Raw genomic sequence first — 12,817 nt, forward strand, 5'->3', positions numbered from 1 at the left:
ATTGCACTGTATTATGTATAGATCATGCAATCTGCGTGTATGTTTGTGTGTGTGTGTGTGTGTGTGTGTGTGTGTGTGTGTGTGTGTGTGTGTGTGTGTGTGTGTGTGTGTGTGTGTGTGTGTGTGTGTGTGTGCGGGTGTGTGTATGAACCTGATGTGTATGCGTTAGAACATTCCATTCTATTATATCATCATAGAACATATTCCATTCTATTGGCATTGATCAGATATTGCCTTTATAACAGTATACTGTAGAATTACAAGTCTACAGTATACTGTATTTGTAGACTACACTTAGACAGTGAAAGTTCATGAGTTTCCTGATGGAGAACACCAAAGACACTCAAAGCCCAAAAGGAAAAAACAAAGTGAAGAAAAACTGTATTCCACCTGCAATGGACTCCTCCAGAGCCTGGGATAACAGGATTTCCACTCTTCGCAGGCAGAAGTTGACTTCAGAGTTTGCAGAGGTAAATCCTCCCGAGACTCATAACAAATCCCACCCCTTAAAAAAGTGCCTGGCACAGGGAAGGGACCCACAGCAAGCTCCGACATCTGAGAGTGTACTTCTCCAAACAGGTGCACCTTCAGGTGCTACACAGCAAGCTGGTAAGGCCACTAAATTGCCAAGTTGTCCTGTCCAGAAAGACTCACGCAAGGTTTCGTTTGGTGAGGTAAAGGTAATGTATTTTAGAAAGGGCTTTACACAGAAGAAAGCGGTTTGTACACCACCCTACCGCTCTATTTTAAAAGCACCTAGTGTTTGGGTTATGGTGGTTCCACTGCCAACTAAATCACCTTGGGAAACAATTCCATCCTACCACAGCCCTCTACCACAGGCAAGTACACCTTCATGTGCTTCCCAGCAGATTGGTGAGTACCCGGAACTGAGAAGGGGACCTGTCAAGAGGAAATCCCTTTGGAAGCCACCACGACACACCACTCAGGCCTGTGATGGGTCTGAGACGTCCCCCCACCAGGTTAAGGTGGCTGTAGAGCCGAACGGGGCTAATATGTCTGCAGAGGTAGGCGCTTCAGAGACCACGACCATAACTCTTCTCACAAGAAAGGGCCAGGCACAGAAAGAGGACCTTCCACAACCTTCACAACACACCACTCAGGCCTGTGATGGGTCTGAGATGGAGGAGACCAACAAGCTCAAGGAGAAAAATTACCTGTTAAAGAAGGTCATGCATAAGTTAAGTACCCAGCAGATTGGTGAGTACCCGGACCTGAGAAGGGGCCCTGTCAAGAGGAAATCCCTTTGGAAGCCACCACGACACACCACTCAGGCCTGTGATGGGTCTGAGATGGAAGAGACCAACAAGCTCAAGGAGGAGAATGAAGCTTTATCAACTCAAGTGGAGCAGTTCAAAGAAACCGTCAAAGTGTCAGGAAGAGAAGTCCCATCTCCTCCAGTCCATGATCGACATCCAACACTCCCTGGAGGACCACAAGAAGCCTAAAAGACTCTCTTTGTGGAAAAGATTCATTCGGTTCTTTAAGTGAGCTGGAGGACAATGAACACACTCATTTTACAGGCTATCCCACCAACCCTCAACTAAAAGGCCACTCAGAGAGTGCAGACCTTCGCCAAGGCCAAATGCCCAATGCCTCTATGCCTCTATGCCTCTATGCCTCTATGCCTCTATGCCTCTATGCCTCTATGCCTCTATGCCTCTATGCCTCTATGCCTCTATGCCTCCTCCATGTCACCTCACAGCAAAGCCAGAGAAAAGTCCTGCCCAGACTGTGTTCAATCCCCGGTCTGGACAGGGCCTTTCTCTGCGGATTTCGCTAGTTCCCCATATCTTTCTGTAGGTTTGATTCCGGGTGATCCGGTTTCCTACCAACCCCAATACCAATCCTCAATTCTTATCTACAAACTTCCATAACAAACATAACAACATAAACAACAATAAATGTAAACAAATCTATGTATCTGAATCTAAATGCATTTGTATCAATGAATATGTTCATATGTGTTTGAAAACACGAACAGAATAAGTTTGCATTAAGTTTCCATACTATTTCACAGGAATGACAGTCATGTTTTTCTAATACACTCATTGCAAAACATTCATTTATCATATAAAACTTTTTATTCGGTAGACACCATATGTCCTATTTGGTAGACACAAAGTGTATGAAAGCCTGCAAGTATTGTAATCTCTTGATTCTCAGTAGATTAAAAGTATTTGTGTGTGATAAAATAAAAATAAATGTTTTGGGAAAACCGGAAGAGGAACCTCTCCTCCTAGAATTAGCTGGTCTAAATGATCTACCTGACCCATAGCAGGTTCTGATCATTTCCAAGTAAAGTGGGATCTTCATCAACAGCAATAACATAAACAAACAGCACAAATGATTTCGTATGCAATCTGCACATGGCTTTAAATAAGAGAGGCCACTTTAAATTATTTTAGAACCAATAGTTATACTGTCCTCTATATGTCACAGAACTTAAACTACAAACAAAATATCATCTGGTCTATGATATTGTCATATCATTTGTTTTGAATGTCAGATCTCTCTCTCCCTTTATCTATCCAACGGACATCTATCACTGACTATCAACCGTCCAATAAAGGCAAAAATGCCTAAAAACAATCAAACACATATTACAAAAACAGTGATCACATGCAGCCAACAAATCAGTTATTAAAATACAGAACGTGTAATAAAGATTGGCCCATGCACATACTTAAATGATTGACTTGTTTGTGATAACGGATGTGGTATTTGAGATTATTGATATGATTTGCTGTTCTCGCTGCCTAAACTATTAAAGCGTATGTTTACACTTATCCTCAGACCTAGTGCATAAGAATGCAGACAATTTGGTTTTTATTTATTGTTATTAACCCTGCATTTGATACATCTCTGAGATGTCTGCTTCCACCCCAATGATGAAGCTGCTCAAAGCATTTAAAACCTTTTTTTCCCCCTGACACAAAGTTACTCTGGATAATTCACAGACTCAATTGTAAACAGTTTTCATAAGAAAAAAAAGCTTTCTACTGTAACAAAGCGTGGTCTGATGATGTTATCGCTCTGCTCCAAATCCTTTATCTTCAGGAGGAGATGTTAAATTATTAGACGTGTTTTCTGTATTCATGCCTTTCACAGAAAAATAAGAAAAAAACATTTGTTATGTATTTGGCATTTGCTCAGCAGTGCTGGAAAGCATGTAAGTAGCTGCAAGCAAAGTTTTCACTTATTAATTTTGACTTGTATTCACAGCGTCCGCCTTGGGGCAGTCATTTTCAAAATGTCAGAATGCCACAATGCACGTCAGATGCATCACATGCCCCAGTTTAGTCAAAATTCAATTACATTAAACTATCAAGCCAATAACTGCAGTTTCAAACTGCTACAATTTAGATGTTTTAATGGATTCACGCAACATTTTAAGGTAAAAAAATGTAAAAAGGTAAAAATGAATAGATCATGGCAGATAAAAGAAACAATACAAACACAATCTAGCGGGATAATATATTCCTTTATCACATTAACTGTATAATTCATTGCACCTTCTCTATTCTCATTGTATCCATCCTCAAATGCTGGGTTAATTTCTCCACATCCATGTCTTTGCTACTCGTCACATCCGGACGTTGACAAGTGTGAGGTTTATCAAGCAAGTCTGCCGTAATCATGGTAATCAGATGTCAAACAATGATGGAAATAAGTCATTGCTGTACTAGGATGTTCAAGAAATTGTGACTTTCCTTAATTAATTATTAATGAATAATTAAGCAGCATTTAATTGAGTTTTTTATTTTATATACCGTTGGGTAGTTTAGAATGCCTTCTATTTCATAAGACTATCATTTGTTTTATAGTTAAAGTTATTTTGTAGGTAAATCTTAATTAGCAAAGTAACTTTCGATAGATGCCAAATTAATCTAGTGTAAAAACGTACAATATTTTTCTTTGAAATGTTGTCAAGTAGGAGTAAAATAGCATTAAACAAGTTCAAATGCAAACAAATTAAAGTTTTATAGATCACACAAACGTCATACGTGGACACAGTTTTTTAAAATAATTTGTATCTGTTTTATTTCTAATAGTTTAAAATCAGTAATAGGCAACATGTATTTGCTTCTGAGTGCACAGGGGCTTCGACTCTTTTATGCAATAAGGTGGTGATACTTTTTTAAGGAGTGTACACACGAATCTTCATGAAGCATCTGGTCTGCCTGTGTTTGAGTAGACTACTGAAACCTTGCTTTAAAAACAGAAGAAACAAATACAAATTGAACTACAATGTGAAATTGTTAGGTGTAATCGGATTATTCCAGAGCCCAAATGTTGCAGGTGTGACGCCGAAACTGTATTGGCTTCACACCATATATTATTGGAGTTGTTGGTGGAATACATTTTAATACGAGAATGTGATTTACTTTCTTATCTAAGCCTCGCGGGGGCGCTGTTTGACTTGGCCTGGGGTTGTTTGGAAGCGTCAAACTCGGTAAGAGGTATGATGTTTGGTTTAATCAGTGGCGTAAATGTGTATATTCTTCTCGGGGTGCATTCATATACTAGTTCTAAATTTCCTTTTTCTTTTTTTTTTTTTTTTTTTTAAACACCGTGGATCGTGATATTGAGCCACGAGCAGTCTTCTAAACCACTCCCTCCGGGTCGATGCAAATCACGTGACTGTCTGTGTCCACAGCAGTCAACACGGACGCCATCGCTCCTGTTGTGCTAAAAGCAAAGGAAGATTGAAATCAAAGGTGAGGATGTTTACGCCGGTGGCAGTGCATTGTTGGGAACGCAGGCAATGTGAAATGTCGCTTGATGCGCAAACTGGTTGTCGCAAACCAACACCAGTCAGCGTTTAATTTAGCGCCACTGATTAGTTAACGTAAAATGTGAGGACTTGTTAACGCACAACTGACAAGCTAACCAGCTACCGTAAAGCTAGCGTTGACTGAGATGTCAGCTGCTGGAGCAAACTGCTCTGCCGACAACTAGCCGAAGCTACCGTGTTAGCACACCTAAACAGCGATGGGGGTGTTGTTTTCTTTATTAGATAAGGTAGACTAGCGTTAACGTTAGTTTGTAGCTAACCGTCGCATTTGAAATGTGCAAGGCAGTCTATAATCGTTAGCAAAACAACAGACACGTTAACAGAAACAACGCTAGGGTAAGGGTTAATAATAATTCTTCCGATTTAGCGTTAGCTACAGGTTATTCGTCTCTTGGTGTTCTGCTAACGCCGACTGGTTAGCTTGCTAACCAACTATAACGTTAGCGCCAACGTTGATACCTGCAGTTTGGTTGAGACAGTTCGTAAACTATCGATCACCAGAGCAGCTAACATGCTAACGTTGACCTGGTAATGTTGGCTCACGTCAAAAACACAAGACGTTACCAAGGTTTGACTTAAAGTCAATGACTATTTAACTGTCTCTGCTGAGACTTTTCATTTAATGAACATCACCGTTATGGTTTCTAGTCTTCATTGCAGGTTGTTTGTATCCCAGGAGGAGACACGACACCTGCGGCTTGTTACGTAGAAAATGAACAGCAGCAAAAAGGGACTATTTCTTCCAACTAGTAGTTAACCACACTGACATACATTTCTGTGACTGTTGACTTCTTTAAGACCTACTTCCCAGACTACTTACGTTAAAGTGTTTTTGTCTATTGTTTCATTGGTAACGCATTTATGTTTCACTAAATGTCTTGTATTCTCTTTTGGTTGGTTAAAAGGTTTAAAATGTCCGTTATCTGGCCTTATACCGCCGGTCATGTCAGTGTGACAGGCTGCTGGCTCGCTGAGCTATCCTTGGCCACAGGTGCTGTAACTAATGTCCATGGATCCATATCACTACCAGGGAGTAACTCATACTGTACCACCCTATGTGAGAACCTTTCAGGTCCACCGGTGCCTCTGACTTTTATCAAATACATCACGTGCACTACAGGTTAATTGAATAACAATAAAAAGAGACTATTGCAATTTCCTTGACTGTGCACTTTGTGCTGGATTTAGTAACGCAGCTTAATAATAAATGATCTCAGTGTCTCATAACTGTTACAGAGCACCTTGCTTGCTGAGACACACTGCGCAGAGTGTCATGTTCATGTGACAGAGTTCATAGTCCCCAAAGATAGGCGCTGTGATATCAAGTCCAGGAAGCAGCATGGTGGCAATTTTTTTGTTTTTTTGTTTTGTTTACAGACACACCGTCACGTGCACTCCATCATCAAATCCGACATGCTCACTCACTCACTCACACACACACACACACACACACACACACACACACACACACACACACACACACACACACACCGCCCCACCGAACTACTAGACAGATCGAGAAGTCGCTGGCTTTTTTTATAAAGTCGTTGCTGCTGCTGCAAGGTGTAAACCCCATTGGGTGGGGAATAAAAGATGCGTTTGTGAGGGAGTTTTTTTTTTTTTTTTTCCTGCTTCCTTCGTCTCAACCATTTTTTTTTTTTGTTTGGGTTTCTCATCTTCAGACGATCCGCGATGGACTCCAGGTCTCGCAGACTTCCCTTTTGTCTGCCCAGCTCAAGGTCGTCCTACACATCCAGTCCCACAGTCCCGTCGTCGTCACTGGGATCCAGCCGGCTGTACAGTAGGGAGACTGTGCTGAATAATGACCGCTTCCCGAGGGCGTCGTCAGCTTACAAGGCTGACCTGGACCACCAGGTAGGCCGATTGCGGGCTTATTGTACAGAAATGGCTGAAGGCTAGGGACCATGCATAGCATCGTTGTTTTATATACGGTGCACACCCCCGTCTATACATTTGCATACAGTGTAAATAAACCGCTCACAGAATTTTATTTTTATGTTTTAGGTGTTTAGCTATCATCGTAGATTAACACCAGCTTTATTTAGTTCAGCCTGGTATGCAAAGGTCCTAGGGTGACTGTCAGCTGGAATAGTGTTGGTTTAAGTTGGATAAAACAGTCAAGAGCAACAATAACAACAACTACACTTAAGTCCACATCACCCAACTGTATGTGTGTGTGTTTTTTATTCCACTTGAGGCTTTACTGCCCTTCTGGTGTTTTCCAGAGAGAAGCTCGCTTCTCACAGGTTCCCTCGGGCGCATGGTGCAGTAGCTAGCTCCACATATCAGTTGTGCAACAGCAGACACTTTGGAGGTCTTTTTATAGGGTAGCCTAGATTCCTTGGCACACGTTGTGCGTATTTCGGTCCTGCTGCTCGTCAAAGGCCCGTCGGAAAAGATAGTGTTACCGTTGGCCTGGGGCCCCGTCTAGTTCCTGTGCTTTCCAGAAGAGTCCAAGCTATCTTGAAAGACCCGTGATTTTAATTTTTTCGGGTATACTGGAATGAGCACAGGATGAAGGTATCCTGTGGAGGTTTCTTGTAAACAAACAATTGTGTTTGCATTCAGTGTTTCTCGCCAAAACACACCAACTTGAATGCATGTCTGTCCAACGCAGATCTTCTGAATACTTTAAAACTGTTGCTTACATCCCTGTTACCACCAGCTTGCAGTCTTCTCTCCCGCCCTTCGCTGTGTATCGTTTGTGAGATGCAAATAACATGGCGGAATGTTGCTCTATAGCGCCTCTTGAGATAAAATACAGGAAACGTTAATGCATGTTTGTGTTGTATATCTGCCCAGGCACGAGTACCAACTGATGCTACTTGTTTTCCCCTCTCGCCCCTTCTGAAGAGTTCTCGTCTCCTGAGCTCGTCCAGAGACTACAGCAACTCCGACAGTCGCTCCACCAGCTGGAAGTTGCCCTCCTCTCTGACGTCCTCCAGCCGCTCTTATGATCGCCCGTGGGCTGAATCCTCTCTCAGCAGCAGGACCAAACTGGTACTGAAGCCGAACACTCGTCTGTTTATAGCGGGCAAAATACAGCCTTGGTCAAATGCACCTTTTTAAACTTATCGGAACATTGCGGAATGATGTCATCGAAATATAAAAGTGTCATTAAATGTCTGCCTTTTATTTTCCCCAGACTGATACCGAGGGGAGGTTGGGGCTGCGCTCGGGTCTGTTGAACGTCAGTGACGACGGCGATTCTAAAAGGGCCAAGCTGTCGTACAGCAACAGAGGACTGTACTCCAGAACGAGTACAGGATCTGCCTATTCCAGCACCGGGCTTAGCAGTGTCAGAGGTACTCCATACCACACCCCCAGCGCCCGGCTCCTCGCTGTATTTCCTCATTTTAGTTGACTCATCTGCAGTGGAGAGTCGAGGCGTCTCCAAAGTCAGATGGCTGTTCTTTTTTTACAGTGTTTCAGCTCATGAGCAGTAGAAGCTCACACAGGATGGTGTGATGATGTTTGATTCTTTACAGTAAATACACAGAAATCACTGGGTGTCTTGTGGCCTGTCGGATAGTCTTAATTGGCTTGCAATAAGTCAATTTGACGTGGAAAGAACTAGCAGCTCTTTTATTTTGGGTTTAGTTGTTGCTTAAAATCTTGTTGTCAGTTGTAATCCAGGATTACCACCAGCTACTTGTAAATCCATTACTTAGTTTGTGTGTAAAATCCTAGTTTATTATTAAATACAAGCAAACCTCTTAACAGCGTGTCTACTCTTCTTCTAAACAGGTACGGGGGAAAAACTGAGCGACATTTGCGATTCCTCGCGGAGCTCCTGCCGTCTGCCCTCGCGGTCGTCGTCCTCCTCCTCCAATCCGCTGCTGTCCAGGAGAGAGCTAGAGACGAAGATCGAGCCCAGTCTCTCAGGTTTGGGAGAAAGAAGGGTCAGGACTCCTGGATCGGCTTCCTCGTTGTGTAGGCATATTTTGTGATGTAAAACAACCTACCCATAATGCATTGTTATGCATAAGCCAATCTCACGCAAACTGCCCGTCTCTTCCCTCATTCCAGATCAGACAGACAGGTTGACCTCCACATATGCGCAGGGAGCTCGGCCTAAAGAGACCACCTACTATCCCTCCTTTTCTTCCTCGTCGTCCTACTCCTCCTCCTCCGCCGCCGCCGCCAGAGAAAGCTCCCTAAATCGCCACCTCTCATCCTCCACCTCCTACCGCTCTTCTCCTCTGGCGCGCGACTTCAGCAGCAGAACCCCGTCCCGCTTCTTGAGCGGCTCGTCCGCCGTCCACTCATCTCAGGAACAGACGAGGATCCCCGACTCCTCCTCAAAGATCTCCTCCCCTTACTCCTTGCACACCCCCAGGTACGTCGCTCCACCGCCCCGACCAGAGGCCGCGCTCCCTCCGCGGCCAGCCCCCGAAGGCGCGGAGCCAGAGGGCCGCAGCTCCACTCGACGCCTCTTGTCCCGCCTCTTTTCGCGGCGCTCCAGCCAAGACTCTTCCAGCGGGTCCTCCAGCGTCCGCTCCCTCGATGACGACAACCCGTCAACGGGCGGAGAGTCCGTGGACAGCGACGAGGGGGCCAGGGTGGAGTCCGACACTGGAGGGTCGGAGGCAACCCTGGGTAGCCTCAGGCACCGTAGGGCGGACCTCGCTCCTATCCAGGAGAACAACGATGGCTATCGTAGCGGCCCGGCTCAGGCGAGAACGGCATCGTGTAGAGAGCCTGGCGTCGGCAGTAGTAATAACAGCAGCAGCAGCAGCAGCGGCGGAGGAGGAGGAGGAGGAGGAGGAGGAGGAGGCAGCTACTCCTGGCTGTCCTCCTCCCTTCGTGGCCGCTGCCCTCCCCTCCTCTCTCGCCTCAGAAGACACGCTCAGGGCGGGAATGCGCAACCTGCCACAGGCTTAGAAGAAGGCAACAGCCGTCCGCAGCACTTGCTGAGAAGGTGGGATGACCTCGAGCATAAAGCTACGCAGGAAGATGATGACGATGAGGAGGAGGAGGAGGAGGAGGAGGAGGAAGATGATGGAACGGTTGGTTTAGAGGTCTTTGGCGCAGGTCGTCCCTACCGGCTCGAGGATGAGACGTTACCGGAACTTGAAGATGCCTCGGCCGCATTTTCGCCACGCCGCAGAGTCGGAGTATACGACAACATTTTAGGGTCCGTGGGTCCGTCGGGTGCTGCTGAGAGTCAGCTGGAGAAACCCGCTTCCAGCACGGATCAGGAGAAGCTGCGCAAGATCAAGGAGAGGTAATGGACTCCCACATATGCAGCACTGTGGAAGCACTGTATCAAACGTAGAAGTAAATGTCCTCCTTTTTCCTGCTACAGACTGCTGCTGGAGGATTCTGACGAGGAAGAAGGCGACCTGTGCCGAATCTGCCAGATGGGGCAGGAATCTGCCTCCAACCCTCTGATTCAGCCTTGCCGCTGCACAGGCAGTCTGCTCTACGTCCACCAGGACTGCATCAAGAGGTGGCTCCGCTCCAAGATTGGCTCAGGTAAATGCCGACCTTCACCTGGCTGCGGCCTACACCCAAACCACGTCCTGTCAACCAAGTCTGTGTTTTTGTCCTTTTTTTCTTCTTTTAGGCACAAACATTGAGGCCATCACAACATGTGAACTGTGCAAGGAGAAACTGCATTTGAACATAGACAACTTTGACATTCAGGAGTTATACAGAACCCACGTGCAAGTGAGTCGTCGTTTTTACTTCTTATTTTAAAAAAAATGACAGCACTCAATACAATCTGAATGAATGGAAACACATAGAATTAGATGCTTCCATGCCGGGCTGGAGGGCTCACTGAATAAAATGCAACTTTTAGTCTCTATACCAAGCAGCTTTGAAACCGTTATGGAGGCTCCTGGTGGTCTTCTCCTTTTTATTTTGCCGACTATGCATGTACTGTACTCTCTACATTCTGGATGAAAACCGTGCAGTTCAACTGAAAGTTGTTTCTCTTGCTTCACAGTCAGAATACGATGAGTTCATCAGCAGCGGCCTTTATCTGGTGGTGCTGCTGCATTTCTGTGAGCAGAGGTTCTCCGATGTGCTGGGAGCAGTCGATGCTGCTGGGGTGAGAACACACACACACACACACACACACACACACACACACACACACACACACACACACACACACACACACACACACACACACACACACACACACACACACTAGATCTACCCTTATTGCTAATTCAGCACTACAGTTAAACATATTCTCTGAAAAAGCCATTTCAGAGTCGGGATGTCAGACTTTATTTGAGTATACGGGGCAGTGGCAGAGCCAGAGAAGTTTCTTTTCCTGGTATTATGGGGTGTCTCGACCTTTCAGTGAGGGGGGCTCTGAGTTTCTCATTAAACCGGTTGCTACGGTTTCATTTTCTACTTCAACAGCCCCGACACACACAAACACACAGTAGTAGCCCACCCGCTCCGCCTGTTACAATGTCATTTTGTGTTAACACAATGTGAGATATTCAGCTCAAGAGATGTAAGCTTAACGTAAGCCACCAGCGTAAACCTTTAAACAATAATGCTGGCACACAAGCAGCAGACACAGGTTTGTGCATGTGTGTATATACTCGTGTGTGTGTTTCTTACCCATTAAACCACCGACACTGAATTTAATAGTGATTTACACAACATGTTTAAATGATGTACTGTTCACAAATGCAAATCTTGAAAAGGGAAACTGCTTCCTCCTCTCACCCAGTTGTTCAACCTGGTGAGAATTCTTCACGAGCACATGGACAATCTGGAAAGTATGTTGCTCAACTTTCTCTTCCATTCTTATGTGTTTGTCCTGATTTGCTGCAAGCAATGCTTTCATGTGTAACTGTCGTGTTTTAAAGCTGCAGCACACTGTAGATCGCTCACTTATTGTGTTCATCGTCCGGCTGTGTGATCTGACTTGATGTGTCTGGGTTGCAGTTCCTCATGGGGAAAGTGACGAGGAGCTACAAGACAACAGACCGTCTATTGAGTTCTCTGACCTGGACGACGATCTTGAAGAGGAGTACTAGTCATGTGGTGGATTGAGGGTAAAAACATAAATAAAAAGTGGGTCACTCCATGCCATATGGTAGCTCACCCAGTTTTCACACATGCGTCGACATAATCATGTTCATCTGAAATGCAACGGCGGTGAGAAATGCCAAGTGCGTGGGACATGTCTGGCTTTTGTGGGACATGCAAACTCTAAATGAACCAGAGCGTAAAGAATTTGTTGGTTGACGCCACTGTATTTCTGTTTCTGTGAGAGTGCACTTTATTCAATTATGATTAAATAAAAGATGCAAGTCTTTCTAAACCACAAGTGCTTTAATGTTTAAATGAAAAGGCAAGAATTGAAATAGCATAGAAGGGCAACAGGGACAAGTGTCAGTTTGATGATAAAAAGGATGCTTTTGGGAGAGAATATTAAAAGTGATGATTATTTCCTTTCATTTTACTGTTTTCCTCCAACTTTTACCACTGATGAACATGTTGAAAGACAAGACGAGAACTTCACCCAATCAAACAAATGTTCTTCATCTCTGTTTCAGTGTTTGAAATGCTTTGTCTGTTCAAATCTAGTTTAATGCGTTTTTGGAAATAAAGATTGAATGCAAACTGGCTTTTCTGTTATGTCCTTTCTTATATTTACTGTTATCTATGCATGTTGCAGGCACAATACAGTTAACAAGGAGGTGCTTCTCGTTAGTCACGCTACTGATGTTGGTGGTTGAACCTCTGCTCTATTCTTTTAACTAGAGAGAAATTGCTGCACGAGTAAAAACTCTCCACACTTGTAAGGTGCTGCCACCGCCGACATTGTCGCCTATAAATGAGACGTTTCACACCTGTGAGTGAGTGAGTGAGTGAGTGAGTGAGTCAGCTTCTCAGGTTTGTTCAGCGGTGAAATAGACTGGCAGCCAAGTGTGATTATCACGCTGCCTCTAAACGTGTTTAATGGGGATATCCCCGTAACATCCACCCCAAAACATCATTTTC

General features: G+C 44.6%; 1 protein-coding gene across 3 annotated transcripts; it reads left to right on the forward strand.

Annotated features, from left to right (window-relative positions):
* The first annotated feature begins 4,672 nt into the window (after positions 1–4,672).
* Positions 4,673–12,435, forward strand: marchf7 (membrane-associated ring finger (C3HC4) 7). 3 transcript variants are annotated; one of them, XM_079173251.1, is made up of 11 exons: positions 4,673–4,739; positions 6,499–6,691; positions 7,691–7,837; positions 7,983–8,142; positions 8,585–8,770; positions 8,867–10,064; positions 10,146–10,315; positions 10,407–10,510; positions 10,791–10,895; positions 11,538–11,586; positions 11,756–12,435. In XM_079173251.1, exons 2-11 carry the CDS (start codon positions 6,509–6,511, stop codon positions 11,845–11,847), a joined length of 2,394 nt encoding a protein of 797 aa, XP_079029377.1. In that variant the 5' UTR covers positions 4,673–4,739; positions 6,499–6,508; the 3' UTR covers positions 11,848–12,435. The 3 variants fall into 3 exon arrangements, with proteins under 3 accessions (XP_079029377.1, XP_079029378.1, XP_079029379.1); XM_079173252.1 differs by lacking the exon at positions 4,673–4,739 and adding an exon at positions 6,368–6,379; XM_079173253.1 differs by lacking the exon at positions 4,673–4,739 and adding an exon at positions 6,372–6,395.
* Positions 12,436–12,817: the final 382 nt, after the last annotated feature.

This window comes from Pholis gunnellus (assembly GCF_910591455.1).
Source record: "Pholis gunnellus genome assembly, chromosome: 1".
NCBI lineage: Eukaryota > Metazoa > Chordata > Actinopteri > Perciformes > Pholidae > Pholis > Pholis gunnellus.

Excerpts from the sequence above, each read along its gene's own strand:
- marchf7 (XM_079173251.1), top strand. The coding sequence starts at position 6,509 with ATGGACTCCAGGTCTCGCAGACTTCCCTTTTGTCTGCCCAGCTCAAGG. Across the intron at positions 7,838-7,982 it reads TCAGCAGCAGGACCAAACTG|ACTGATACCGAGGGGAGGTT; the intron begins GTACTGAAGCCG and ends TATTTTCCCCAG. Across the intron at positions 10,065-10,145 it reads CTGCGCAAGATCAAGGAGAG|ACTGCTGCTGGAGGATTCTG; the intron begins GTAATGGACTCC and ends TTCCTGCTACAG.